The 27,735-nt window shown below is 39.0% G+C and overlaps 1 protein-coding gene across 1 annotated transcript; it reads left to right on the top strand.

Annotated features, from left to right (window-relative positions):
- Positions 1-5,136: 5,136 nt before the first annotated feature.
- On the top strand, positions 5,137-19,974 carry LOC149927392 (uncharacterized). The gene is made up of 4 exons (XM_090157849.1): positions 5,137-5,151; positions 12,726-12,862; positions 19,546-19,645; positions 19,714-19,974. The coding sequence occupies exons 1-4, from the start codon at positions 5,137-5,139 to the stop codon at positions 19,972-19,974; spliced, it is 513 nt and encodes a 170-aa protein (XP_090013975.1).
- The last annotated feature ends 7,761 nt before the right edge of the window (positions 19,975-27,735 follow it).

Here is a 27,735-nt window from a genome sequence, read left to right as displayed (position 1 = left end):
ATTTGAAAATGATTTCAAAATGTCAGGGAAAAGTCAGGGAATTTGAAAATGATTTCAAAACGTCAGCGAAAAGTCAGGGAATTTGAAAATGATTTCAAAATGTCAGGGAAAAGTCAGGGAATTTGAAAATGATTTCAAAATGTCAGGGAAAAGTCAGGGAATTTGAAAATGATTTCAAAACGTCAGCGAAAAGTCAGGGAATTTGAAAATGATTTCAAAATGTCAGGGAAAAGTCAGGGAATTTGAAAATGATTTCAAAACGTCAGCGAAAAGTTAGGGAATTTGAAAATGATTTCAAAACGTCAGCGAAAAGTCAGGGAATTTGAAAATGATTTCAAAATGTCAGGGAAAAGTCAGGGAATTTGAAAATGATTTCAAAACGTCAGCGAAAAGTCAGGGAATTTGAAAATGATTTCAAAATGTCAGGAAAAAGTCAGGAAATTTGAAAATGATTTCCAAACGTCAGGGAAAAGTCCGGGAATTTGAAAATGATTTCAAAATGTCAGGTAAAAGTCAGGGAATTGAAAATGGTCCCAAAAAGTAAAGGGATTTTAAAATGACCCCAAAAAAATCGGACAAATACATTTTTTAAATAAAATATTTTTCAAGATTTTTCCCTCAAACCATTCATTTATCCTACAATAATGGCCAGGGAAAATTTGGCAATTTGGTCAGGGAAAACCTGGAAATGTCCGGGAATTTAATTCCGGAAATTTTGTACGAACCCTGTAAATATATCGTTGCTAGTACTATTAAAACTCCTAGGTTATGTAGTCTACTGTTAGTTGCTAATGACACATATTATTAAATACGCATATATACATGTAAATATATGTTTGTGTGTGTATGTGTTATCAGTATATATTTAATTAAACAACTTATTTGTAGCATGCCATTAATTTTCGTGCATGTCGACACTTTAATTAATATGGAAACCCAACACCTGGAGCAGTTTTATTAATTACCGTTCTCTATGAAGTGTCACTATAATATAACACAGGATATTATTACCCCCCCCCCCCCCCGAGCAACAGTTACGTGGTTTACAACGCTAGTTACAACTCTAGTTTCTAGATTTGGACAAAATGAATTTTCCCTTTTGAGTTAGAAAATAGGCTCACGTTGGACAAAAATGGATTTCTTCCGCGAAACAAACAATTCGGCCCAGCCATAATATAAGTTCCGCATCGTATGTGTTTTGCTACTTCTGCAGGCATGTCCAAAACACTATACTCAAAGTTTTATATTGCAAGGGGAAGTATCATGTAAAAACGTTTACAGCGTCATTTAGTACCATACTAATTGATTATTTATGATTGTACATTTCACAGCTTCACTTACAATTATCCCCATTTTGACTTTAAATTCTCGACTGAAGGTTGTCAAGCATTTTTATATGAATATCTATTAGTATCATTCTTAACGATATTGATACTTATGGTTGTACGTTAATCACATGACTCACAGCTTCATTTAGTGGCATACTTATGATAATTTTACTTATGATTGTACGTTAAACACACCACTCACCGCTTCATTTAGTGTAATTCTTAAGGATATTGTTACTTATGGTTGTACGTTAATCACATGGCTCACAGCTTCATTTACTGTCGTACTAATGGACATTCTTACTTATGATTGTACGTTTATCACATGGCTCACAGCTTCATTTAGTGTCCTACTTATCATCTAGAGGCATTCCTATGGATATTCTAACTTGTGATTGTACGTTACACAGCTTAATTTAGTTTCTTATTTATGGATATTCTAACTTATGATTGTAAGTTACACAGTTTAATTTAGTGTCTTGCTTATGGATATTGTTACTTATGATTGTCCTTTCACGTTATGTGGCATTGCGTACGCAGACAGATAAGACAATTATATAAGTTTCTTTTTAACCAAAGTATTCCTTGGTTAAAAAGTAACTTCTAAAATTGTAATAATTCCTGCGCAATTAAAAATATATAGGCCTATATGTATACTGGGTGTTTTAATTCGATAGCTCCAGGCTTTTTCCTCAAAATCTGTACTACCTAGAAATGTGAAAATTTCAGAATGTACTCTATCGGGGATGGTCGTTGTTATTTTTAAATGTCAGCAAAATCGTGACATTTTTCACGGTTTTTGAATTTTGTTTTAACGCTAGGTGGTAGCTAAAACTGTCAATGAACAAGTTGTAGAGCATACTCGAAAACACTAAATGAAATTGGTTTGGTCGGAAAAGGTCAATTGCTCACTGAGATATTAGGTCATGAAAAATAACAAGTTGGTAGTAGGTGGCCTGACCATTTTCAAAACTAATTTAAAAATAAACCAATCTAAATTGTAATTTTTGTATGACTGCTAAAAATGTACGTTTTATAAACTAATTAATTTTGAGAAAAAAAATAATTTCCGAAAGTGTGACAAAATTTAAATTTTATCATTCTGGTCATCACCCCTAATTTATCCAAAAGGTATTTCAACCTACCCGGCCCCGTTAGGATGCTGGTATAAAAACACACTTTTATCCCATCAACCCAACCCAAACTAACATAGCCTAATCTATGATTCCAGAAATGTAAAACTTTTGAATGTTTTGGAGAGGGACCAATGACTTCGTCGTCAACTTGGGCTTGAGCTTGAGCTTGGTTAGGCCTAGGAATAGGGTTGTACAATTCAGCGCATTCTTGCTCGCTTCGGGTTCAAGTTATTTCGCTCATATTAGGCGGGTCGGGTTTTCAATGTCGAAGTTTTTGGCGGGTCAGGTTTACTTTTATCATTTATTTTTCGGTTCGGGCTGGGTCGGGCTTTTTACATAAAACTGACCAGGTTGGGTCGGGCTTTTCCCATAAAACTCTGACCAGGTCGGGTCAGGCTTTTTTCATAAAACTGACCAGGTCGGGTCGGGCTTTTTACATAAAACTGACCAGGTCAGGTCAGGCTTTTTTCATAAAACTGACCAGGTCGGGTCAGGCTTTTTTCATAAAACTGACCAGGTCGGCTCAGGTTTTTTACATAAAACTGACCAGGTCGGGTCGGCTTTTTTCATAAAACTGACCAGGTCGGGTCGGGCTTTTTTCATAAAACTGACCAGGTCGGGTCGGGCTTTTTACATAAAACTGACCAGGTCGGGTCAGGCTTTTTTCATAAAACTGACGAGGTCGGGTCGGGCTTTTTACATAAAACTGACCAGGTCGGTCAGGCTTTTTTCATAAAACTGGGCTTTTTATATGTTAGTGATCGGGCCTTCAAGTTTCTATTTTATTCGCAACAGCAAATCTCTACTTACAGAAAGCTAATCATTATCACGTGTTAATCATACTCTTGGCACGTCCACTAATTTTTTACCGTTTCTCAAAGAGCTCCAACCTCCATTTACCGAAAAAATTTGAATCTGCCCAACATTTAGTACAAGCGCATATTATAAACATAGAAAGTGCAAGTTTTTCGCGTCGGGCCAAGTTTCAATTTTATCGGGCCTGTTCGGGTCGCGTTGAAATTTTAAATATTTTCTCGGGATGAGACGGGTCGGGTTTTAGAAATGAATAATTTTGGCGGGCCGGGTCGGGTCGGGTTTTCGAATTTGAAAAATTTTGGTGGGCCGGGTAGGGTCGGGTTTTCGAAATGAATAATTTTGGTGGGCTGGGTAGGGTCGGGTTTTCAAATTTCTTAAATTTTGGTGGGCCGGGTCGGTTTGGGTTTTAATTTAGAATTTTTAATCGGGTCCGGTCGGGCTTTAAAACTAGTCGGCCCGACTCATCTCTAGTTGAGTCCACGTATCGGTTCGTATAATATATAGGTCAATAATACTCGGTACGATTTTACCGTCCTCTAGGTCGCGTTTTAGACGGCTCAGCTTGATTAACGAGAATGGGGTTGGGGTGGCGCCGCGGGCCCCAGCACGAGAACGTAGAGAACGTGTGGCGCCGTTAAGCGCCAATTTCTTATTATCATCGCCCCTTTCTTACCGAAAAGGTATTTCAATTTAACCTCGTAGGAATGACGAATTTAATGCTCAACCCCGGTCCCCTTAGGTTGTTGGGATAACAACACACTTTTATCTCGAAAAATAATGAATTTTTCCTTAAAAACCCTTCATTTCTTTCAGAAATATAATATATTTGGTATATTTAAACCCCAGTCCGGTTAGGATGTTGGAGAATAAAACACACTTTTAAAAAAGTCAGTAATATCATTCCGTTATCTGATCTTTTTCGTCATCAGTACTACCTTATCCAAAACGTACAGAAATCTCGAAATTAGTCATACTTTCCGAGGTAAAAATCGCTGGCAAGAATCAATTTTATATTTATCATATCTTTTTAAATAATAATTTGCGGTTAAAACGTTTTGCATTACTGTAATCCTTGTTAAATAATGAACCAAAATGAAATTGAAAAATTTAAGAAAATAAAATGTGCTATTCTTCAAAAATCTCTATACATTTATTCATTTGTTTATTTTATTTATCTAATAAAAACACATTTGTTAGAAGAAAACTTAAAACACAATGTTAATAAATAAATTAGAAACGAAGGAAGATGCTCAGAAAAAAAACTCGCTTTTCAAATTAGGGCAATATTCATGTTATTAATAAGCGGATACATTTAGAAGACACCCTAGAGCCAGGGGCCGAGGCCTAGGTTCGGTTCGATCCTTGACTTTATTAATCTCGTTTAAGAAAACTTAATATTACATCACTGCAGAGATTATTTAAGAATTTCCATTATATCTTAAAGAGTAAGTTGCAAATTATTCGTTAATTTTGTTATTAAATAAAGTGCTTACGTTTAAAATATACAAATATAAAGTTTCGTTGCTTTCCGTTTCGTTGGTAATTAGAAGTAATTAGTAGAACGCCAAAACAAATCGAATTTTAGCGTGTTGATTGACGTCATTGACTACACGTTATTTCTCATTGGCCGCTATTCCCAACGCAGAGTTTAGATTTGCATACCAAATGTAGATGCGTAACCGAACAAAATCCTGTAGAACCATGGGATTCTACTACTGAATTTTTTACGCGGGTGTTTACATAGCCATATCTACCAGAGAAAGCCGTAGTCAATGACGTCACAATTATTGTTCGAAATAAAATCCGCAGTGGGGCGCTGCACATAAATTTAATTTCGTGTTTAAATAATCTTAACGATGGCATTTCCCCAAGTGAGTTACATGTTCGGAAAGCCCATGACCAAACGAGCAAGAAAAATATAAAGTAGTTTAATTTATATTCCGAAAATCGTTTTGCAACTTACTCTTTAAGTCATCTTAACTGGAATGTTTTAAGTTATTGTTTTGCTTTTGTGTTCGAATGCATTTAACTCGAGACTAAACACACGTCTGCAGCCAGGCGTATCTTTGCGTGTGGCAACCGGCAGAGAATCATATCAAAATCCTTCTGCCACGTTGAGAATCGGTTCTTTTTAGTAAACTTACCGAAAAAGAAATCTACGATAATTAACTTTAAACGCTCGGTTTGAATTTAAATTCAACAATTTAACGTTAAATCGTACACGGAAGTGTACGCGCGTGAAAGAATTTTAAGAGTGTGGAGTGTGAAGAATTGAAAATCAAATGTCCTTCAGAAAGTTCGGGTAGTATGGAGTGGAGTAATGAAACCAGGTTTAGAGTTACGGCCTTCAACGTAAGTACCTTCAATAAATTATAACAATAATATCCAGTACAATTTTTGAAATTTGACCAAGTTGTGTTATTAAAGAAAATTAAAAAATGTATGAACTGTATGTGGTATTATGTTGCTTTACTAACTGCTTAATTTATTCAAGGCTTAATATATCAATATGGTTCTGAAGAATATAATATATTATAGGAAATCTCAGCAATGCTAAGAAAAAAGGTTATATATTGCTGAGATTTTCTATAATATATTATCTTCTTCAGAACCATATTGATATATTTAGACTTGAATAAATATATAAATATATATATATATATGTATATATATATATATAACCTTTTTTTATTAATAACTTATTAACTTTATTTAAAATAAAATTGATGGCACGTTCCTCAAGCAGGGGCACATTTAACGGTTTAAATTTATTCATTTAATTGGTCAAATTAGGCGGGGTTAAAGCCAAACAGTTCTTGTCATAGTATTTTCAAGGTCATACAAATTTATCCTATTAAATGTTTAAATTAAGTTTAATAATTAAAACGTACAAAAACGAACCTGTTAGTATTACAGTTTTCCTTTTCATCCTATTCATATCGACGTACGAATAATAATTAGTTATCTGATTACATTGAAATTTAAAAGTACCTTTATTAATTACAATCAAAATAACGACCGTAGATAAATTGACTAACAATACGATTTTAAATTTAAATTTTATATTATTTAAAAAAACCCAAATTTTACGCGGTAATTTTAAATTATTTTGTGTTTAATTCTAAGAATTTAGGTATGATATATATATATGACTATAAACTTGATGAGATAAAACTTATCAAAATATAACTTATTATTGCCTGCAAATTTACCTTTTGAGGTAAAATGTTTTTACATTTTTGTACGTTGGAGTTGTAAACCTTCATTAAATTTTGGTAAAAAATAATGATGTTCCTATAAAACTATCCTCTTAAATTCATGTTCCTTTCTTGGCAGCAATGAATAATATACTTTAACTTTTTTTCAGCGAAGTTTATTCTTATAATTAAATTAGTTTTAATTTCATGTAAAAAACACGCAAAAGTACCTTTCAAAATTATACAGGTGTTATTTAAATTTTCATTGTTATACAAAAATATTATCATTATTTTCCCTTCTTATAATAATAATTATTATTAATTACAAACTGTATGTGTAACAAAATGTTCTCGGACTAAAAGTGTACTCTTTTTACCCTAAAACGTTTGATTCGCCTGTTCCGGGTATGAGAATTACTCCGCCCCATATACTATTCGCTTGCTCCGGAGTATTAGGGCAACTCTATTTACTCCTTCTGAAAAAGAGGTGTAAAGTAAAGGAATAAATAGGATTTTTTCGTCTGCTAGCCAGAATTTATCTACTGAAAAGGCCACAGGCAGCCATTTTTTACTCCGACTCAAACTATTCGCCACCACAGAATCGGAGTGAAATGACGTCATAACCTTACTTCTAACCTAACCTATATTTTGCGTTACGCTTCAGAAAATTCGAGAGAAAATTATTGATTACAAGAGGAGTTCATCAAGAAAGGACTATTCATTGGCCCGCGTATACTGGATAGGTTTCGCTTCGTAACTACGATAGTTCTTTTTATAAAGTAGCATGGTCTCTTACATTTACAAGGCTACGAGAGCCTGCTACAGTCGCCAGAGGAATATTGCTTTTCCTGGCGCGCGTGAAAATCGCCCGTGCGAAGAATATATTAATTATACAAAAACCAGTTCTGCAACTGAAAAAACGGTGTTTTTTCTTTTAAATAGTACTGCTATCTAGGAGCAACAAACAAAAAGGAGAACGCAACTAGCCTTTAAACACGCTAACGCAGGGATGTGTACAAATTTCATTGGACGAACCTTTACGCTGAGCGTTTTACGGAAAGGGGGAAGACAATTTCCGAATATTCCCCTTCCGACGGCAGCAGGCACTAAAGCGTCTAACCAATGAAAAATGTACACAACAAAATACATGACTTTTGACGGGTTGCGTTCTCCTTGTGTGGGGTGCTGTGTTTTTTGCTCCTAGCTGCTATCAAGGGACATATATTAAAATTATTATAGTACTGCTATTAAGGGACAGATATTAAAATTATTATAATGCTGCTGTCAAGGGACAGATATAATTATTATAGTACTGCTATCAAGGGACAGATATTAAAATTATTATAGTTAGGCTATCAAAATTAAAATTAATAGCGAGACCTACTTTACAAAGCAACAATTTGAATTAAATAATAAGATTTTTTATTATTTATCTGGGTATTTCTGTGGAATTTTGATTTTATTTAAGAAAATTCCACAGAAATACTCAGAGCCGAAAAATTATTAACTTAATTTAATGATTTACTAATTAAAACTTACTTTAATTGACTTGAAATATAGAAAAAGGCGATGGATTGAAGGGTCAGGAATCCAATGGTGGTTTCAGAATTGATCTTCGGTGAATATTTTTTTTCTCTAGATGCGCGGGATAAAATGAGTTTTAAAAATGTTCACCCCTGCCTAAACTTTCGGATTAAGGATCCGGCAAAGACGAAAACTACACAGGAGGGTAAACTCTGGAAGAGCTAAAGGGGGGTCTTGGGGAAGGCTGGAATCCAGTCTAAAGGCTGGTTCACACGGGCAGTGTTTTCCTGATTTTCTCTATTTTCTCGTTTTACCACTTTTTCCCGTGGTTCAGGCGCACGGGAAAACCACTGTACACACGGACAAAATTTAACAGATTTTTCCGCCGTCAGCGCTGCCGGTAAACGAGAAAACAGAGAAAAAAATGTTGAAATATCTCTACTTTATTTTCCCGGTTTTTGAAGCTCTTTGAGTTTGACTAATCAGCGAGCGTTTCGCTGTCACGTGATATAAGGAGCGATTTTGAAAGTCTTTAAAAGTAGGCTTAAGAATTTTTGCGTCTACCACGTGACGGCATAACGCTCGCTGACTGGTCGAGCCCAACGCCCCTCAAAAAAAAGGTTATCCGTTTTCTCATTCCCCGGCAGCGCTCGCTGTGATAAAATCCGGCAAATTTTGTCCGTGTGTACAGTCGTGTTCCTGCGCGCCAAAACCACGGGAAAAGGCGGTAAAACTAGAAAATATAGAAAACCAGGAAAATTCTGCCCGTGTGAACCAGGCTTTAGAATAAACAGTAAACCTATCGGTTTACTTTAATAAAGCTGTGTCTTGTGACGTAAGAGCAACATTTTAACAAGCTGAACAATAACATTTACATTTCGGAAAATCAAAAGGGGAGTTAAAGGGAATATAACCTCAGGTATTTGGTGTGGAACACCAACGTTTGCAGCTCTGACCGCACTTGCCTTTGGCTTTAAAAATGTTTGGCGCCACTGTACAGGGAAATTGGAAAATTGAAGGGGTCGTCCATAAAGATTGCTTTGCAAGTGGGGTGGCGGAGTGGTTAGCACTTTCGCCTCGCAGCAAGAGGAGCCGGGTTCGATCCCAGCTTGTGGCACTGGATGAACACTCGGAACAACTCCTTCTGCGTAGAGTTTGCAAGTTCTCTCCCCACTGGTTTAAGGGGTTTTCCCCCGAGATCTTCGGTTTCCCCTTCCACAAAAACTTGTTGAGGTTAACGGTAATAGTTAGTGTAGGGAGCTGTTGGCTCGAACGCGTGGCATGCAGGGCTTGCCACCACCCTCCTACGCATTGTAACCCGGCCACCTGAATTAAAGGCTTTAAAAGTCGCTCGATGACTTAGGCCTAAGGTGGTGCCTTGGGTATTAGCCTAGCTGATTATACGTTATACGTTATTCCCTTTAAATTTGTGGTCATAGCTACACGGGTTCGACTAAAATTTGAGTCAAAAGTTGAGATTGAGAACGAATCCTTAAAATGTTTGTAGGAAACCACGAATCCATGACGAGAACATTTCAGCTTGAGCTGATTCTATTAAAAATAATTAAACACTCCTGAAAACGAACTGAGACTAACAAATATTTTGCCTAATATATGAGCTTAAATTTTCTTGAGAGGAGACTGAGTTCGTGTTTAGATTTGCTAATTTCATGAGCCTTGTGAGAGTCTGGTCAAGTAATTTGGTGGGTGGGTCGAGCCTGAACTGTATCTTTCTGTGGTAATTTATCTCCATACAGTACATTTTTTTATGTAAAGGACGTCATTCATCCCAAAAAACATTCCTAATTCTCCAAGAATATCTTCAATGTGATCTGATATAGAAATGGAATGATAACCCTTTCTGATGTGGTTTTGGCGCGGACTTACTGAAAAAACTATTTTATTGTGATCATAATCAAATGTGAAATTCTGTAATTATAGATAAGCCCTAATTTCATTTTATTGTTTTATTTGCGCCGCGGGATACGAATCCCCAAAAATGTCTTTGTGAAAGTGAATCCGAGCCAAGCCCAAAAGAGTTTTATCTAAAAGTATGAACTGAGCACGACCCAAACTTAAAGCGTCCAATCTACACTAGCATTGTTTCAATCCCGTTGGATTGTGGGTCAAATTTAAAGGGCTTTGACTTGTTTATTTTTAACTCTCCAAGGGGACTTTAATATCGGAGGGGTATTTGCCTGTCTGCGCTTTTTCTATTTCCATTCGTGTAGTGTCGTTGAATGCTATATATGTGTTAGTGTTTTGTATGTCCTGGGTAACTACTCTCCAACTTCTACTGGTTATTGACTTTTGGGACGGACCGAGTGCTAAGTGTTATGGTAAACGTCTCAACTTCCTAATGACAGGATTTTCACCAAATGTTTACGGTATACGTCTTATTGTCTTTTTGCGGTAATACCGAGCGGGATTCGAACCCTAGCCCTCCTGCATGACAGGTGAGCGTTCTACCACAGAACCATCGATAAATGTTACGCTTCACTGGAAATTAGAAACTCAGCTTAAGAGTATATTAATAGTTAATAAGAGATAAGGGTAGAACCCCTGGGTGGTCTACGTAGTTAGTTTTTGTTTGTTCTTTGCCGGTATTTACTTTTCAAGTGTAGTGGTTCATTTATGAAAACAATTTCAAGTTGTTTACAACGCGCTCTTATGCCCTTTCGTTTTGCTTACTTTACTCGTAACTTATTTTACGTGTTTTCTTATCGGCTTTAAATGTGTGATACATTTTCATTAATATAGTTATACGTTGGTTTTATTTATATTGAGATATTGGATTGACTTTTTCTGGATTTCTAAGTATTTGAATTACCCTGTCGTTTGATTGGGTTATTATTATATACTTTTTTATTGCATATTTCTGCTACATGTATTACAATTTTTTATTACTGTGGGTATTAGGATTGACTTTTTCTTGATTCCTAAGTATTTGAATTAACTTGTTGCTTGGTTGGGTTATTATTATATATTTTTCTTTTGGTTATTTTTTTGTTTCGTTTATCGAAAGTGTTGATAATGTGAGGGAGAATTAATGTCTACGATTTTTTTTGCATGGATTTTTACCGGCTTTGTTGGGTTGTCGTGGTGAACACACGCAGTTTTTATTAGTGCTTTCACTTATAGATTTTGTTTACCGTATATATTTGATCGTTTAAGACCTATAATACAATGGGTTGGTTTTTGTTTTTTAAATAGTTTCTCGCACGGATGTATTTTACGTTTCGTGAGCGTTCGAATAATTGTTAATTTTGTATTTTCTATTTATAATTTTTGCTACTTTGTTAATTTAATTGGCTTCAAGATATATTTTTCCACAATCATTTAGTAAAAGTTAATTAATTTTCAGCTTCACAGGAATAATTAGGTATTTTACTCCGAAAAGTAAGCTGAAGATGTACGCTCGGTTGCGGTTCCAAATAACACGTGACACCGAACGTGCGTCGCGCGCTGTTATTAAATCGAAGTGGAAAGCTCCCTAATGTCGTGAAGCGCCATCTACCGTATAGTCGGAGTAAAAATTTTCCTTATATGCCTATATTAAAAGGTTGGTAAAAATGTCGACCGACGCTGCGAAATTTGAATTTATATGGAGACGAATTAATGTCTTGCGTAGTTTTCAGTTTAAAATCCTCTGCGTTTCAGACGACTTGTAACGAAATAGCCGTTTCTTATTGGTCTTTCATATAAATTAAAATTTTGCTGGGAGGGTCGCCATTTTTACCCACCTTTTAATATAAGCGTATTGAAACATATTTTTCTTCGAACATTTTAAATTTAAATACTCCTATTTTATGTCCGTCAAAAATGGCAATGCGCGTGTGGAGACGGGGCGGATATCGAAATACTAAACTATCGATTGTGTAAGTTCCATTTTAAGTAGTGGCGGTATGTTACGCTATATCCGGTATTTTAGTAAAATCATAAACTAAAAGCGGACGACAGATATCCGTTTACTTTTGGTGCCCAAGGCTTAAATTGGCATCATCAATCGTATGTCGAAGCATTTAATTAAAATCACTTTCACACGCCAGGGTTGGCATAGAACCAGCCATACCAGTTAAAACCACCTGGTTAAATCCGGTTATAGCCACTTGAAAAAATCCTGATTTTTTTGGCTTTTAAAAAAAAAATTAATGGTTTTTATTTAGAAATTGAGTTCATTTTTTGTTTCATATTTAGAAACCGGTTTACTTTTACCAGTTTTAAAGTTCCAAAGTTCGCTGCCTCGCTTCTGTCATACACAAAAACTAGGGGGAATTTCCCGAGGAAATCAAAAGAATTCAGTTACTTTATATAGTTATTTCGCTTTCTTTGTTTAGTTTCATAAGTCAAAGTCAAAGTTTATTGTATGTTTATACTTAGTAATACATTCTTATTTACGAAAATAACTGCAGACGATTTCTACTTACATAAGTAAAAGTAACTGTTTATATTTTAGCCGGTTATAACCGAAAAAAACCGGCTATAGCCCATTAAAACCACTGGTCTGGATTTTTTCAAAAAAAGCCGGCTTTTTTCCAACCCTTTCACACGCGCATTGTCATTTTTGACGGATCACGATTTTTTTGTCATTTTTGGTTTTTTCAGAATAGTCTCCCTCATTACAACAATATTTTTAAATGTTTTCAATGCATAAATTATAACAAAGGTTCAAAGTCCAGAGGTAAATATTTTTTATTATTATCCGATTATATCTGACGTTGCAGATTCAACCTTGGATACGCGTGAATCATTCATTTTCGCGATGCAAGTTCGCCGTGGACTTCGAGCGAGGAAAGGCTAAGCCGTTCGACGGACCACTCGCCACATTCCTGGACTATTTTCAGCGGTCCCTAAACCTAAGGTAAAACCTCAACGAGAATCAACAAATGACGTGTTGGCGCGTTACACTACCATTAAACGTCTTGGGAAAACAGTTTTCTTTAACTGCTTTTTTGATCATTACTTGTAGGGATATTGACACGCGCAATATGCATGTTAAGAAACTTCAATAAGAGCTTCAATGTTCAGCAATTTTAAAATCCTTAAAATTTTACAGAAAATTATTACAGGGAGTAGAGATATTGAAATTTCGAGTATGATTCTCTATATTTTGCTATAGCGGTAGGAAAACGTAAGAATAAAGCCTGGTTCACACGGGCAGTGTTTTCCTGGTGTTCGATATTTTCTAGTGTTACCGCCTTTTCCCGTGGTTCTGGCGCGCGGGAACACGACTGTACACACGGACAAAATTTGCCGGATTTTATCACAGCGAGCGCTGCCGGGAAACGAGGAAATGGATAACCTTTTTTTGAGGGGCGTTGGGCTCGACCAGTCAGCGAGCGTTATGCCGTCACGTGGTAGACGCAAAAATTCTTAAGCCTACTTTTAAAGACTTTCAAAATCGCTCCTTAAATCACGTGACAGCGAAACGCTCGCTGATTAATCGAACACAAAGAGCTTCAAAAACCGGGAAAATAAAGTACCTAGAGATATTTCTCGTTCACCGGCAGTGCTGGCGGCGGAAAAATCCGCAAAATTTAGTCCGTGTGTACAGTCGTTTTACCGTGCCCCAGAACAACGGGAAAAGGTGGTAAAACGAGAAAATAGGAAAACACTGCCCGTGTGAACCAGAGTTCCCTCCTATCAAAGGAGTAACCAGGATTTCATTTTGGGTATAAGGTGTAACTTATTCATCCCCTTTTTTACCTAAATACATCCCCCCTTAAAACTTAAAAAAAATGTTACGTTTAACAACCCCCGCTTGATCAATTCCCTTGGAACGGTTGAACCCCTAAGCCGCCAAACTCCTTCCCCCTTAAATGAAACGTTGCCTGACATTATCTAACCCAAAAACACGGACCCCTCCACTGAGGAAAACCAAAATGTTTTATTCAAACGCCTATTAGGCAGTATACAACAAACAGGAATCCATACCTTTACTTGGAACGCTTATCGCGGCAGATTTTCGTATCGATGTGGCTTTTTCTCGTAGGCGGGGTCAAAGCTGTCAGAGTGATCTTACCATACGCGATACGGCAGGATAAGCATTACAAGTATAGAGCTATGGATTCCTGATCTAAATAATTGACGGTAAAATAAATTCTAAGGGCTTTCCGGCCTCGGAAGGTTTTTTGAATTGGGGGGTAGGAAAAAAGGGGAACGTTTCGTGACAGCTAGGAGAAACAAACACAAGGAGAACGCATCTAGCCTTTTAACGCGCTAACGCAGTGTCGCGTACAAATTTCATTGAACGAGCCTTTACACTGAACGTTTTACGGAAAGGGGGTAGAGTGACTATATATTTCCGACGGCAGCAGGCGATAATTCGTCTAACACAAGAAAATAGACGACTTTTGGCGGGTTGTGTACTTCTTATGTGGGGTGCTGTGCTGGGTGCTCCTAGGTGACAGCATGTTTGCCAGCCTCACCACTTCACGACATCAGTGGCATAGACAAGGGGGGTGTTGCCGGGTCCAGACACCCCCTTGAGCTTACCTTTGACTGTACTAAATTTGTACCCCCTTCTCGACCCCGTCTTAACATTCACATACTACGCCGCGTACCCCCCCCCCCTTGACGAATGTCTGGCTACGCCACCGCATCACGTCTATTAGGATTCATCTCAATTAATAATTTGTATTTTAAATTAACGAATTCCAAGTTATAGGTAAATTTAAAGTTAAACAACCATTTTGTCAACATTTTATTTCCGAAAACTAACAGTCAGTATACTTAGATGGCGCCACGTGCTCCACGATGAATCCTGATTTAGTTATTTGTTACTCCATGGATAGTAGATTTTAGAGGATCGGTAAAAAGCCTGGTTTTTAGCCCCCGTAAACCAATCACACTACGGGAGTCGGCCAAGGTTATTTAAAAAAAACAAGTATTGCTAAGAGTGGACGATACTGTTCGAAAAAAGAAAAAAGATAAACACGAAGTACATTTTTACGCCAAAAGGTATTTTTTCACGTTTTTATAGATGAAATATGATATACTAAATATCAGTTGATAGTTTTTATTGAAATAAAAAAACAAAATTAAGAATTACTAAAATATAAAGCGCAAAAAATTACGTAACAATATCAACCGCATTAGATTGCCATTTTGAAATTTTAAGATCACGTGGTACCAACGACCTTGCAAGACTCCCTCGGAGTCTCTCGAGCTGATTGATACGCGGGGATAAATAACAAGTCGGCCCAGGCCGTAATATTAGTTCCACATCAGTGTATTCGAATGGGCAAAGCCATACACCCTTAGTAGACACAGGTAGGCAAACTAATACAAAGCTTTTGAGGCTTTGTGATTTCTTATCGTTGGATATATAAATTGCCACCCTAAGTGAAAGGGTGGATGCCGCCCACCATCAGGAGACCCGGGTGGGCAAACTAATATAAAAACTGCTGAGCCCATGTGATTTCCTATAGTTAGATATACTATTTACCATCCTATGTTAAAGAGAGGCCACCGCCCACCCTCAGGATACATGGGTGGGCAAACCAATTCATAAGCTGTTGAGGTCATTTATTGACTTAACTTGCAAGGTAATTTGACAAAAAGCTATATTTTAAATTTCGATCTATTTGTGGTAGAGCTATAAACGGGTAGTCTTTACGTGAACTTGTAAGTTAATATACCTAAGTTTTGCGAATGGTATACGGCAAAGATGATCGTAATAAAAATTTACCTTCATAGATATAAAACTACATATGCCCGAATGCCCCTAGTTTTTGGATAAGTATGGCAGTCCAATAATTAATAATGGCGGTACGTAAGTGTGTGAAGGGAAATAGAGTCTTCAATGCTTTAACTTTTTAAGCGTACGCGTGTTCTTAATAATATAATACCTTCTCCCGATAGTGACTTCAATTTATAATTGTTTCTCTATGGTTCTATTGCTTTTATTACCCAAAAGGAAGTTCATCAGTGTGGATTGAACTCGTAGTTTGTCTTGAACCTTTTGTTTGGTGTAACGAGTGATGAAGTTTTTTAATGTCTCTTGTTGATTTATTTAAATAAGAAAATAAGTATCTCATTGTGGGGCTTTTAGAGCATTTATAAGTACATATGGGGAAGAGGGCATTTAAAATTTTCGAGCTCGTTTATTCGAGTACTCACTTTCGAGCGAGGCATCTTAAGCGAGTATGCCCACCTACCACTGCTCATCACCCGAACATTTAAAATTTTCGAGCTCGTTTATTCGAGTACTCACTTTCGAGCGAGGCATCTTAAGCGAGTGTGCCCACCTACCGCTGCTCACCACCCGAACATTTAAAATTTTCGAGCTCGTTTATTCGAGTACTCACTTTCGAGCGAGGCATCTTAAGCGAGTGTGCCCACCACCCACCACCCACCACCCGACGCGAAGTTTGAGGTTCACTTGACCTTAAATTCCGAAAATATACGTAAAATAAGGCGTAAAAACGGACGAGAATTTCGACAACTTAACTAGCCAACTCCCCCCGCGCCGCTAAAACTGACGAGAATAGAGTAGAAGTTCCGAACAAATTTTGGGAAGCTTCCAGTGGCCGAGAGCGTAAAGGCGTCATTAATCGGAGTTTTTGACTGTGAGTTCGAATCCCGGTTTCGCCGAAACTACAAATTATTTTCGGAGCGCCATCTGCCGTGTCGTTGCTTTCCACACCAAACAAATAAACAAACACACAACACTTAACGACAATCGCAATAGTCCCACTTCGATATATATATATATCTCGATGTGGAACTAAAAAGCACTGTGGAAGGGTATCGAAAACCTGTCCTCTTAATTTACTGTCCATGGTTACTCGACGTCAGTCAAAAATCGGTCGCTGCGCATGCTCAAATACCAACCAATCCGGTGTTCCCTCCTTAGCTAGCGTCCAGTTTTAAAGCAACTTTCGGCTCTATCATTGCCACCTTATGAATAGCCATAGGCCCCTGTTATTAGAGAGGGCCATGAATCTATCCGATTCTTCGAAAAAAAGCGACTTTAGTGGAGAGCGTGGTGCCATCTATTAATGTCAAAGGAAGCTAAAATTCAAAATAGCCAACTGATGACGTCGTCACAGAGGCATTGTAGAGTATTATATTTCGACAACTTATTCTATATTTAGTGTACTTTAACCTAAATTATATATTCCATGTAAAAATATCGTTTAAAATTACTGTAATTTATGTTACGAACGATTCAATTAACGCGAAGGGTACCTATAAGTACCGACTTTTAAGTCAAAATGTAGCTTAACTATCTTGTTTTCATTACGACGATAGCGACATCTGTTGCCAAATGATCTACTTGACTTCGAGCCGATACTTTCTTTAAAGTGGCAGTGATAGTTAAAAATCCCACCCCATTTATTATACAGTCTATAGGCTTCGTGCGTAGTTTAAATTTTGGTCATAAGTATCGCCGCCTACCGACCGGGTTTTAAATTGAATTAATGAAAGCTGTCTGCTCATTGAAAATTCTCTTGGTACACCAGCTGAAAGTGTAACTGAAAAACATTGAAATTCAGGCCTTCTGCTATTTCTTCACATATTTGGTTGGCAGATATTTAGGCAGATGGCGCTATATCACCTAAGCTCAAAGCCTATAGCTCGTAAACTCTGGCTAATATGAAAAATATATTTAATGATTTTTTAAGCTCTGTGAAACGCAATTCGCCACCGAAACGGGTCTAGGTAGCAACTGGCTGTCAAAATAAACTAATCTGGTTTTCGTCTGCTATTTCTTCACATATTTAGTTGACGGATGTTAAGGCAGATGGCGATATATTTTCTAAGCTCGAAGCCTATTACTGCTTATTACTTCGGACCCTTTAACAATAGGCGAAACTATAAAGTCCAGGGGGGCTGAAAAGATATTAGTTACGTGACTTTGAGAGAACTGCGGCGCCATATATCCTAAGAAATACGAACTATTATTCATTTTATTTTGCAAATGGCGGTTCATCTAAATTATCTAATTATTGTTATTATTATTTAAAACATTTTGTAATAGAAAGGTGTAAGTTAATTAGCTGTCTGCAGTATTTGGAAGGAATAATTCTTTCTTTACCATCGCACGGCCAACTATGAACAGGAGTTACCGAATCGAAGTTGGCTGTGAAATGGTAGTCACGTGATTTGGTTTTCCCATTTTAACAAGTTGGTTAAGACCTAATTTACTTGATAGTTTCGCCTATTAAGTTTAACAAATACGTGATTATAAAACCCAGGGTTGGCAAAATCCTTGTTTTTTTCAAAAAGAACAAAAACAATGTTTTTTATTGTTTTAAACAAGATTCATTGTTTTTAACTGTTTTTAAATCAAACAATAAAAAACACATAATAAACAATAAAAAACTATGTTTAAAACACGTTTTAAACTATTCATTATACTTATGAATCAGACTCACGAGTAAACTCATTTAAATAAATATTACGTATCATTAAACGTATTATCATAAGTGGCCTAATTACCCTAAGTGTGTCAATAAGATGAATTTTTCAATGATACCTTGTTTAACGAAAGTGACGTAAATGACGTCATGTTTTCCAGTGACGAAATTTGCGAGTCCTACGTTTCTTTGGTCTTTTTAGAACCAGCTCTAATTGAAGATTTTCTGTGGGAAAGGCTCCTATTGGCACACTTAGGGTAATTATGCCACTTGTGGTATTATAAATAAACTCACAGGGCGAAGATCCAAAGAGTACACGCTTATTTAAACTAGCCAAGAATTTCGCTAAGCGTTGTTGACCAACCCTTGACGGGCCATGACGGCCTAAGGGTTTTCGATGCCCCACGCAAATACTACCTAACCTGTAGTAGAGTTTTCAATATAGCTATCATCCTGGAATTTTCGGTCGAATAGTACTAAGAAAGGGAAAATAGCTAGTTATCCACACATGGTTTTTAGTTTTGGTTTACTGAAATGTGCACGTCTGCAGTCATAAATTATCACAAATAAACAATGTTATAAAAAATAAGAACTTAGATACCTCTATAATCTTAAAACTTCCATCACTTCATAAAATTTCAAAAAAATCGACCGAATCCCTTAATTTTTATCTAGTAGTGCTGCCTAGTTGGTTTTAACCCGATCTGTCCAGACCGGCCGTGTTTCTTATCTCGTGCATAGGTAGGGTCCCAAGTAGATGTATATATTGGCCGCTATATACATTCTATTTAAACAAAAAGACAAAATTCAATGCGTTCGTAGGGTTTTTGCACAGGTAGGAAATTTATGAAATCATATCGAGCCCTTTCAGTCGCTCTTTTCAGATAATCTTAAAATCCAACTAGCCGTTATCAATACAATTTACCTTTCTTAGAGCCTTGGAATGGTTTTTTCTACCTTTTCCCTCATATTGAATAACCAAAATATTACAAAAAAACAATGAAACTTTACCTTATAAAAAACATGTATAAAACAGATAGTTTAAAACGTTTAAAACAAATTGGTGTTTGTTTAAAATATTTGTTTTAAACGTGTTTTAAACACTTGTTTTAAACATTTTGTTTAAAACTTGCCAACCCTGATAAAACCCGCACGATTTAATCTCCGGCTTGTTCCGAAGGATCCAATACGTGTCACACGTCAACGCTTCCGAGGCTCACGGGAAGTTAAACAACGAGACGGGGCAATGGAACGGAGGCATCGGGATGATACGAAGAAACGTGCGTATACGCGGAATTCAATATAAATTGATGAAAGGACATTTTTCTAATCGCAACCTTCGAAACAGGAAGTGGACTTGGTTCTGGTTCCGGCCGGACTCAGCTACGACCGTTTCCAGGCGACTCTGATGCCGCAGCCCATCGCCTTCACCGACACTTCCATCTTGTCCAGGGAAAACTCCCCGTTGCCGGACTCTGTACTCTACTTCCTGACCATGTTCCCTATCCAAGCGAGTACCACCAAATTACTCAGATTGAGAGATTCCAAAGAATGGCGCAAAGTTTGCCATCAATTTCCGTACACCGACCAGCCTTTAAAGCTGGACTAATACTATTTTATTAATAAAGTTTTATGTAAAACCAGAAGTATAAGGTTTTAACTTATAATTTTGGTTTTGTATCGAGGATAGATTAAAAGTCAGAAAAGATATGTTTTATTTAAAATCAATTAAAACATGTGTAAATTGAACAGTGTCTTTTTTTACTTTTAATCTAAAGTCATTAAGTTGAAACACGTATTTTCGCAGGCTCGAGGTGGTTTAAAATTGGCGCATTTTTCGTGACTAACGATGTAAAATTTACCTATTTATAAACGGTATTTACCCCATGTAATCATTTCAGTAAGCCACTATTCTTAGTTGCAGATTAAGGAAAGCAAAATATCTAGTACATTAAGCGGAAAGATATTAGCACCATATCCGGTAAATCGGCGGCGGGAATTTCGAATTTGGACTGTTTACAGATGAGTTTCAAAGTATACTCGTGCGTGTTATATAATTTTGGTAAATTTTGTTTATTGCGTTATATTTCAAAGTGATAATTAAATAATTAACATAGATTAGACTTAAAAACAGTTATAATAAATTAGTTTTGGTACTACAAGTGAGGAAACCTAAAGAAATTCTTTTTGGCGAGTCCAGGGTAAGTATAGAACGGGTAATGCCGTTGACGTACATAAACGTGCGATTTGATGATTGTTTAGGAGTATAATAGTAAAAATACGCTTTAATGAAAGTTAAAATAATAATCTACGTAAAATATTTATTGATCATTTTGAAATTAACGCAATAGACATTTCTAAGATGGATTAATATAACCTTTAGGAATTCAACATAAAATAGGCGAAATTCGAAATTCCCGCCGACGATTTACCGGAAATCCGTGCTAGTATCTTTCCGCCAAATGTACTAGGTATTTTGCCTTTCTTAACCTGCAACTGAATAAATGTGTACTTTGAAAAATCAATGTGAGCGTGCTTGGAGCATGTAGGACGATGGATTTTTCTGTCTTAGAAGTATATTATATACTTATGATAAAGTTCCATTACATTAGATAAGTTGATTAAATAGCTGGTCGGTGTGAGCAGTAATTGTATAATATCAAAAGTAAATAGAATGTACTTTGGTAAACCTTTTAATAATAATGCTAAATAATGCTAATAATTGTGCTGTGCTTAATTTCAAGTAGCTTCTCACGCTATAGACCGAAACGAGCCTAGGTGGCGTAACTGCGCTAGCTTCTCACGCTATAGACCGAAACGAGCCTAGGTGGCGTAACTGCGCTAGCTTCTCACGCTATAGACCGAAACGTGCCTAGGTGGCGTAACTGCGCTAGCTTCTCCGAGGTTGCGACTATGATCTAGCGTCTGCTACAGAAAAATATAAAAGTCATAAGAACGTTTTTCTTTAAATAGATTTATCAAAATATAAGCCAACGATGCCAATTTTATACTACAAATATCATTATTTATGAAGTCATATTTACCAATAACGGTGATAATAAACTATCCTATCTAGGTTTCAATGGCGAACCAAAGGGGGCGTTGCGATAGTTTTCTCACTTTCTATTTACTTTTGATAATATCAGTCGTTAGTCTTAGATCAACAGCGGACTGCCTTGATTAGATCAAGAATGTGTTTATTTAGAATAGAGAAGTTAAGCTACCCCTAAAAAACGTAGTGAGAACTTGTAGAAGTGTAAATGGTATACACAATAAAGATACGTCTACAAGTTTCCCCTGCACGTTATAGGGAGGCTATTTTGGTACAATATTTAGCGTGGCTTCCAATCCCCTTCACGTTTTAAGAGTAATCTCCTCCCCTTAAAGAAATCAAATCAGCCGGTACCTGATTGGTTCACTAAGACGCTGGTACCATTTTTCCTTCCCCCTCTCTTACAGGAGTTAAATTCGATCATGATACCCGAGGATCTCTTAACACTATTAGGGGCTCTGTGCAAAGGAGAATTGGGGGCCATATGCAAAGGAGAATTGGAGACCCTGTGCAGAGGAGAATTGGGGGAACTGCGCAAAGGATAATTGGAAGCCCTATGCAAAGGAGAATTGGGGGCTCTATGCAAAGGACAATTGGGGGCGCTTTTCAAAGGATAATTAGGGATCCGATGCAAAGGAGAATTGGAGACCCTGTGCAGAGGAGAATTAGGGGAACTGCGCAAAGGATAATTGGGAGCCCTATGCAAAGGAGAATTGGGGGCTCTATACAAAGGACAATTGGGGGCGCTTTTCAAAGGATAATTAGGGATCCGATGCAAAGGAGAATTGGAGACCCTGTGCAGAGGATAATTAGGGATCCGATGCAAAGGAGAATTGGAGACCCTGTGCAGAGGAGAATTGGGGGAACTGCGCAAAGGATAATTGGGAGCCCTATGCAAAGGAGAATTGGGGGCTCTATGCAAAGGACAATTGGGGGCGCTTTTCAAAGGATAATTAGGGATCCGATGCAAAGGAGAATTGGAGACCCTGTGCAGAGGAGAATTGGGGGAACTGCGCAAAGGATAATTGGGAGCCCTATGCAAAGGAGAATTGGGGGCTCTATGCAAAGGACAATTGGGGGCGCTTTTCAAAGGATAATTAGGGATCCGATGCAAAGGAGAATTGGAGACCCTGTGCAGAGGAGAATTGGGGGAACTGCGCAAAGGATAATTGGGAGCCCTATGCAAAGGAGAATTGGGGGCTCTATGCAAAGGACAATTGGGGGCGCTTTTCAAAGGATAATTAGGGATCCGATGCAAAGGAGAATTGGAGACCCTGTGCAGAGGATAATTAGGGATCCGATGCAAAGGAGAATTGGAGACCCTGTGCAGAGGAGAATTGGGGGAACTGCGCAAAGGATAATTGGGAGCCCTATGCAAAGGAGAATTGGAGACCCTGTGCAGAGGAGAATTGGGGGAACTGCGCAAAGGATAATTGGGAGCCCTATGCAAAGGAGAATTGGGGGCTCTATGCAAAGGACAATTGGGGGCGCTTTTCAAAGGATAATTAGGGATCCGATGCAAAGGAGAATTGGAGACCCTGTGCAGAGGATAATTAGGGATCCGATGCAAAGGAGAATTGGAGACCCTGTGCAGAGGAGAATTGGGGGAACTGCGCAAAGGATAATTGGGAGCCCTATGCAAAGGAGAATTGGGGGCTCTATGCAAAGGACAATTGGGGGCGCTTTTCAAAGGATAATTAGGGATCCGATGCAAAGGAGAATTGGAGACCCTGTGCAGAGGAGAATTGGGGGAACTGCGCAAAGGATAATTGGGAGCCCTATGCAAAGGAGAATTGGGGGCTCTATGCAAAGGACAATTGGGGGCGCTTTTCAAAGGATAATTAGGGATCCGATGCAAAGGAGAATTGGAGACCCTGTGCAGAGGAGAATTGGGGGAACTGCGCAAAGGATAATTGGGAGCCCTATGCAAAGGACAATTGGGGGCGCTTTTCAAAGGATAATTAGGGATCCGATGCAAAGGGGAATTGGAGACCCTGTGCAGAGGAGAATTGGGGGAACTGCGCAAATGATAATTGGGAGCCCTATGCAAAGGAGAATTGGGGGCTCTATGCAAAGGACAATTGGGGGCGCTTTTCAAAGGATAATTAGGGATCCGATGCAAAGGAGAATTGGAGACCCTGTGCAGAGGAGAATTGGGGGAACTGCGCAAAGGATAATTGGGAGCCCTATGCAAAGGAGAATTGGGGGCTCTATGCAAAGGACAATTGGGGGCGCTTTTCAAAGGATAATTAGGGATCCGATGCAAAGGAGAATTGGAGACCCTGTGCAGAGGATAATTAGGGATCCGATGCAAAGGAGAATTGGAGACCCTGTGCAGAGGAGAATTGGGGGAACTGCGCAAAGGATAATTGGGAGCCCTATGCAAAGGAGAATTGGGGGCTCTATGCAAAGGACAATTGGGGGCGCTTTTCAAAGGATAATTAGGGATCCGATGCAAAGGAGAATTGGAGACCCTGTGCAGAGGAGAATTGGGGGAACTGCGCAAAGGATAATTGGGAGCCCTATGCAAAGGAGAATTGGGGGCTCTATGCAAAGGACAATTGGGGGGGCTTTTCAAAGGATAATTAGGGATCCGATGCAAAGGAGAATTGGAGACCCTGTGCAGAGGAGAATTGGGGGAACTGCGCAAAGGATAATTGGGAGCCCTATGCAAAGGAGAATTGGGGGCTCTATGCAAAGGACAATTGGGGGCGCTTTTCAAAGGATAATTAGGGATCCGATGCAAAGGAGAATTGGAGACCCTGTGCAGAGGAGAATTGGGGGAACTGCGCAAAGGATAATTGGGAGCCCTATGCAAAGGAGAATTGGGGGCTCTATGCAAAGGACAATTGGAGGCGCTTTTCAAAGGATAATTAGGGATCCGATGCAAAGGAGAATTGGAGACCCTGTGCAGAGGATAATTAGGGATCCGATGCAAAGGAGAATTGGAGACCCTGTGCAGAGGATAATTAGGGATCCGATGCAAAGGAGAATTGGAGACCCTGTGCAGAGGAGAATTGGGGGAACTGCGCAAAGGATAATTGGGAGCCCTATGCAAAGGAGAATTGGGGGCTCTATGCAAAGGACAATTGGGGGCGCTTTTCAAAGGATAATTAGGGATCCGATGCAAAGGAGAATTGGAGACCCTGTGCAGAGGAGAATTGGGGGAACTGCGCAAAGGATAATTGGGAGCCCTATGCAAAGGAGAATTGGGGGCTCTATGCAAAGGACAATTGGGGGCGCTTTTCAAAGGATAATTAGGGATCCGATGCAAAGGAGAATTGGAGACCCTGTGCAGAGGATAATTAGGGATCCGATGCAAAGGAGAATTGGAGACCCTGTGCAGAGGAGAATTGGGGGAACTGCGCAAAGGATAATTGGGAGCCCTATGCAAAGGAGAATTGGGGGATCTATGCAAAGGACAATTGGGGGCGCTTTTCAAAGGATAATTAGGGATCCGATGCAAAGGAGAATTGGAGACCCTGTGCAGAGGAGAATTGGGGGAACTGCGCAAAGGATAATTGGGAGCCCTATGCAAAGGAGAATTGGGGGCTCTATGCAAAGGACAATTGGGGGCGCTTTTCAAAGGATAATTAGGGATCCGATGCAAAGGAGAATTGGAGACCCTGTGCAGAGGAGAATTGGGGGAACTGCGCAAAGGATAATTGGGAGCCCTATGCAAAGGAGAATTGGGGGCTCTATGCAAAGGACAATTGGGGGCGCTTTTCAAAGGATAATTAGGGATCCGATGCAAAGGAGAATTGGAGACCCTGTGCAGAGGATAATTAGGGATCCGATGCAAAGGAGAATTGGAGACCCTGTGCAGAGGAGAATTGGGGGAACTGCGCAAAGGATAATTGGGAGCCCTATGCAAAGGAGAATTGGGGGCTCTATGCAAAGGACAATTGGGGGCGCTTTTCAAAGGATAATTAGGGATCCGATGCAAAGGAGAATTGGAGACCCTGTGCAGAGGAGAATTGGGGGAACTGCGCAAAGGATAATTGGGAGCCCTATGCAAAGGAGAATTGGGGGCTCTATGCAAAGGACAATTGGGGGCGCTTTTCAAAGGATAATTAGGGATCCGATGCAAAGGAGAATTGGAGACCCTGTGCAGAGGAGAATTGGGGGAACTGCGCAAAGGATAATTGGGAGCCCTATGCAAAGGAGAATTGGGGGCTCTATGCAAAGGACAATTGGGGGCGCTTTTCAAAGGATAATTAGGGATCCGATGCAAAGGAGAATTGGAGACCCTGTGCAGAGGATAATTAGGGATCCGATGCAAAGGAGAATTGGAGACCCTGTGCAGAGAAGAATTGGGGGAACTGCGCAAAGGATAATTGGGAGCCCTATGCAAAGGAGAATTGGGGGCTCTATGCAAAGGACAATTGGGGGCGCTTTTCAAAGGATAATTAGGGATCCGATGCAAAGGAGAATTGGAGACCCTGTGCAGAGGAGAATTGGGGGAACTGCGCAAAGGATAATTGGGAGCCCTATGCAAAAGATAATTGGGAGCCCTGTGTAAAGGATAATTGGGGGCCATGTGCAATGGAGAATTGGGAGCCCTGTGCAAAGGATAATTGGGAGCCCTGCGCAAAGGATAATTGGGAGCCCTGCGCAAAGGATAATTGGGGGCCCTATGCAAAGGATAATTGGGGGTCCTATGCAAAGGATTATTAGGGATCCGATGCAAAGGAGAATTGGGGCCCCATGCAAAAGATAATTGGGAGCCCTGCGCAAAGGATAATTGGGAGCCCTGCGCAAAGGATAATTGGGAGCCCTGCGCAAAGGATAATTGGGGGCCCTATGCAAAGGATAATTGGGGGTCCTATGCAAAGGATTATTAGGGATCCGATGCAAAGGAGAATTGGGGCCCCATGCAAAAGATAATTGGGAGCCCTGCGCAAAGGATAATTGGGAGCCCTGCGCAAAGGATAATTGGGAGCCCTGCGCAAAGGATAATTGGGGGCCCTATGCAAAGGATAATTGGGGGTCCTATGCAAAGGATTATTAGGGATCCGATGCAAAGGAGAATTGGGGCCCCATGCAAAAGATAATTGGGAGCCCTGCGCAAAGGATAATTGGGAGCCCTGCGCAAAGGATAATTGGGGGCCCTATGCAAAGGATAATTGGGGGTCCTATGCAAAGGATTATTAGGGATCCGATGCAAAGGAGAATTGGGGCCCCATGCAAAAGATAATTGGGAGCCCTGTGTAAAGGATAATTGGGGGCCATGTGCAAAGGAGAATTGGGGGCCCTGTGCAAATGAGAATTGGGAGCCCTGTGCAAAGGATAATTGGGGGGCCTTGCGCAGAGGATAATTCGGGCTCTATGCAAAGGATAATTGAGGGCCCTATACAAAGGATAATTGGGGGCCCTATGCAAAGGAGAATTGGGGACCTATGCAAAGGATAATTGAGAGCCCTGTGTAAAGGATAATTGGGGGCCATGCGCAAATGAGAATTGGGAGCCCTGTGCAAAGGATAATTGGGGGGCCTTGCGCAAAGATAATTCGGGCTCTATGCAAAGGATAATTGAGGGCCCTATGCATAGGAGAATTGGGAGCCCTGTGCAAAGGAGAATTGGGGCCCCGTGCGAGGGAGAATTTGGGGTCCCTAAAAATTTCAGTCCTTACTTTTGGACTTGAAATAATAATATTAATGAAACAGAAAAACATTTATTTCCAAGACTGGGGCCACCTAAACACGGGGGCCCCTATGCCATGGCACACTTGGCACATACCTTAATACGGCCCTGCCTCCACATAGATTAATTATCCATAAATATAAATAAATACATTCTTGATAAGACGGATACCACAAACGTTTCCCTAATTGAAGATTTTTTATGTCTTTTCAGATTTGGATCATGATGACCATTTCCGGAATATTCGTCGCCACTTCGATCTACTTTTTTGAACAGAGGATAAATCTTTCTGGCTGTGGCATTAAATCCACCAAGAAAATCAGTCACACCGAGTACCTTTGGCAAATATTTACCACTATATTTTCAGAATGTAATTATTTTCATTTTCTCTCACGCGTGAAAAATCATTTAAGTTTTTCCATCGCGATATGTGACATGTGACTGTTTTTTTTATAAAGGCCTCTTTTGTAATATACACGTACTTCAGTCGAAATAGAATCACGCGATATCTTGACGTTATTTATACTTGTGTTTATAGCTGCCAATTTATGAAACTGGCCAAAACACTTTATAACGTGTCTAAATACCAATCCGTATAAATTTCGACTTTGAAAGAAGTTAGTACACTTACTTTAAACTAGGTACTGGGTCAGTCCATGTCAAATCGAGAGGTTG

Source organism: Leiobunum rupestre, chromosome 9 (assembly GCF_980474605.1).
Source record: "Leiobunum rupestre chromosome 9, qqLeiRupe1.1.hap1, whole genome shotgun sequence".
Taxonomy (NCBI): domain Eukaryota; kingdom Metazoa; phylum Arthropoda; class Arachnida; order Opiliones; family Sclerosomatidae; genus Leiobunum; species Leiobunum rupestre.
Note: the sequence above shows the minus strand (reverse complement) of the source record. Positions and strands in the feature narration are given on the sequence as shown.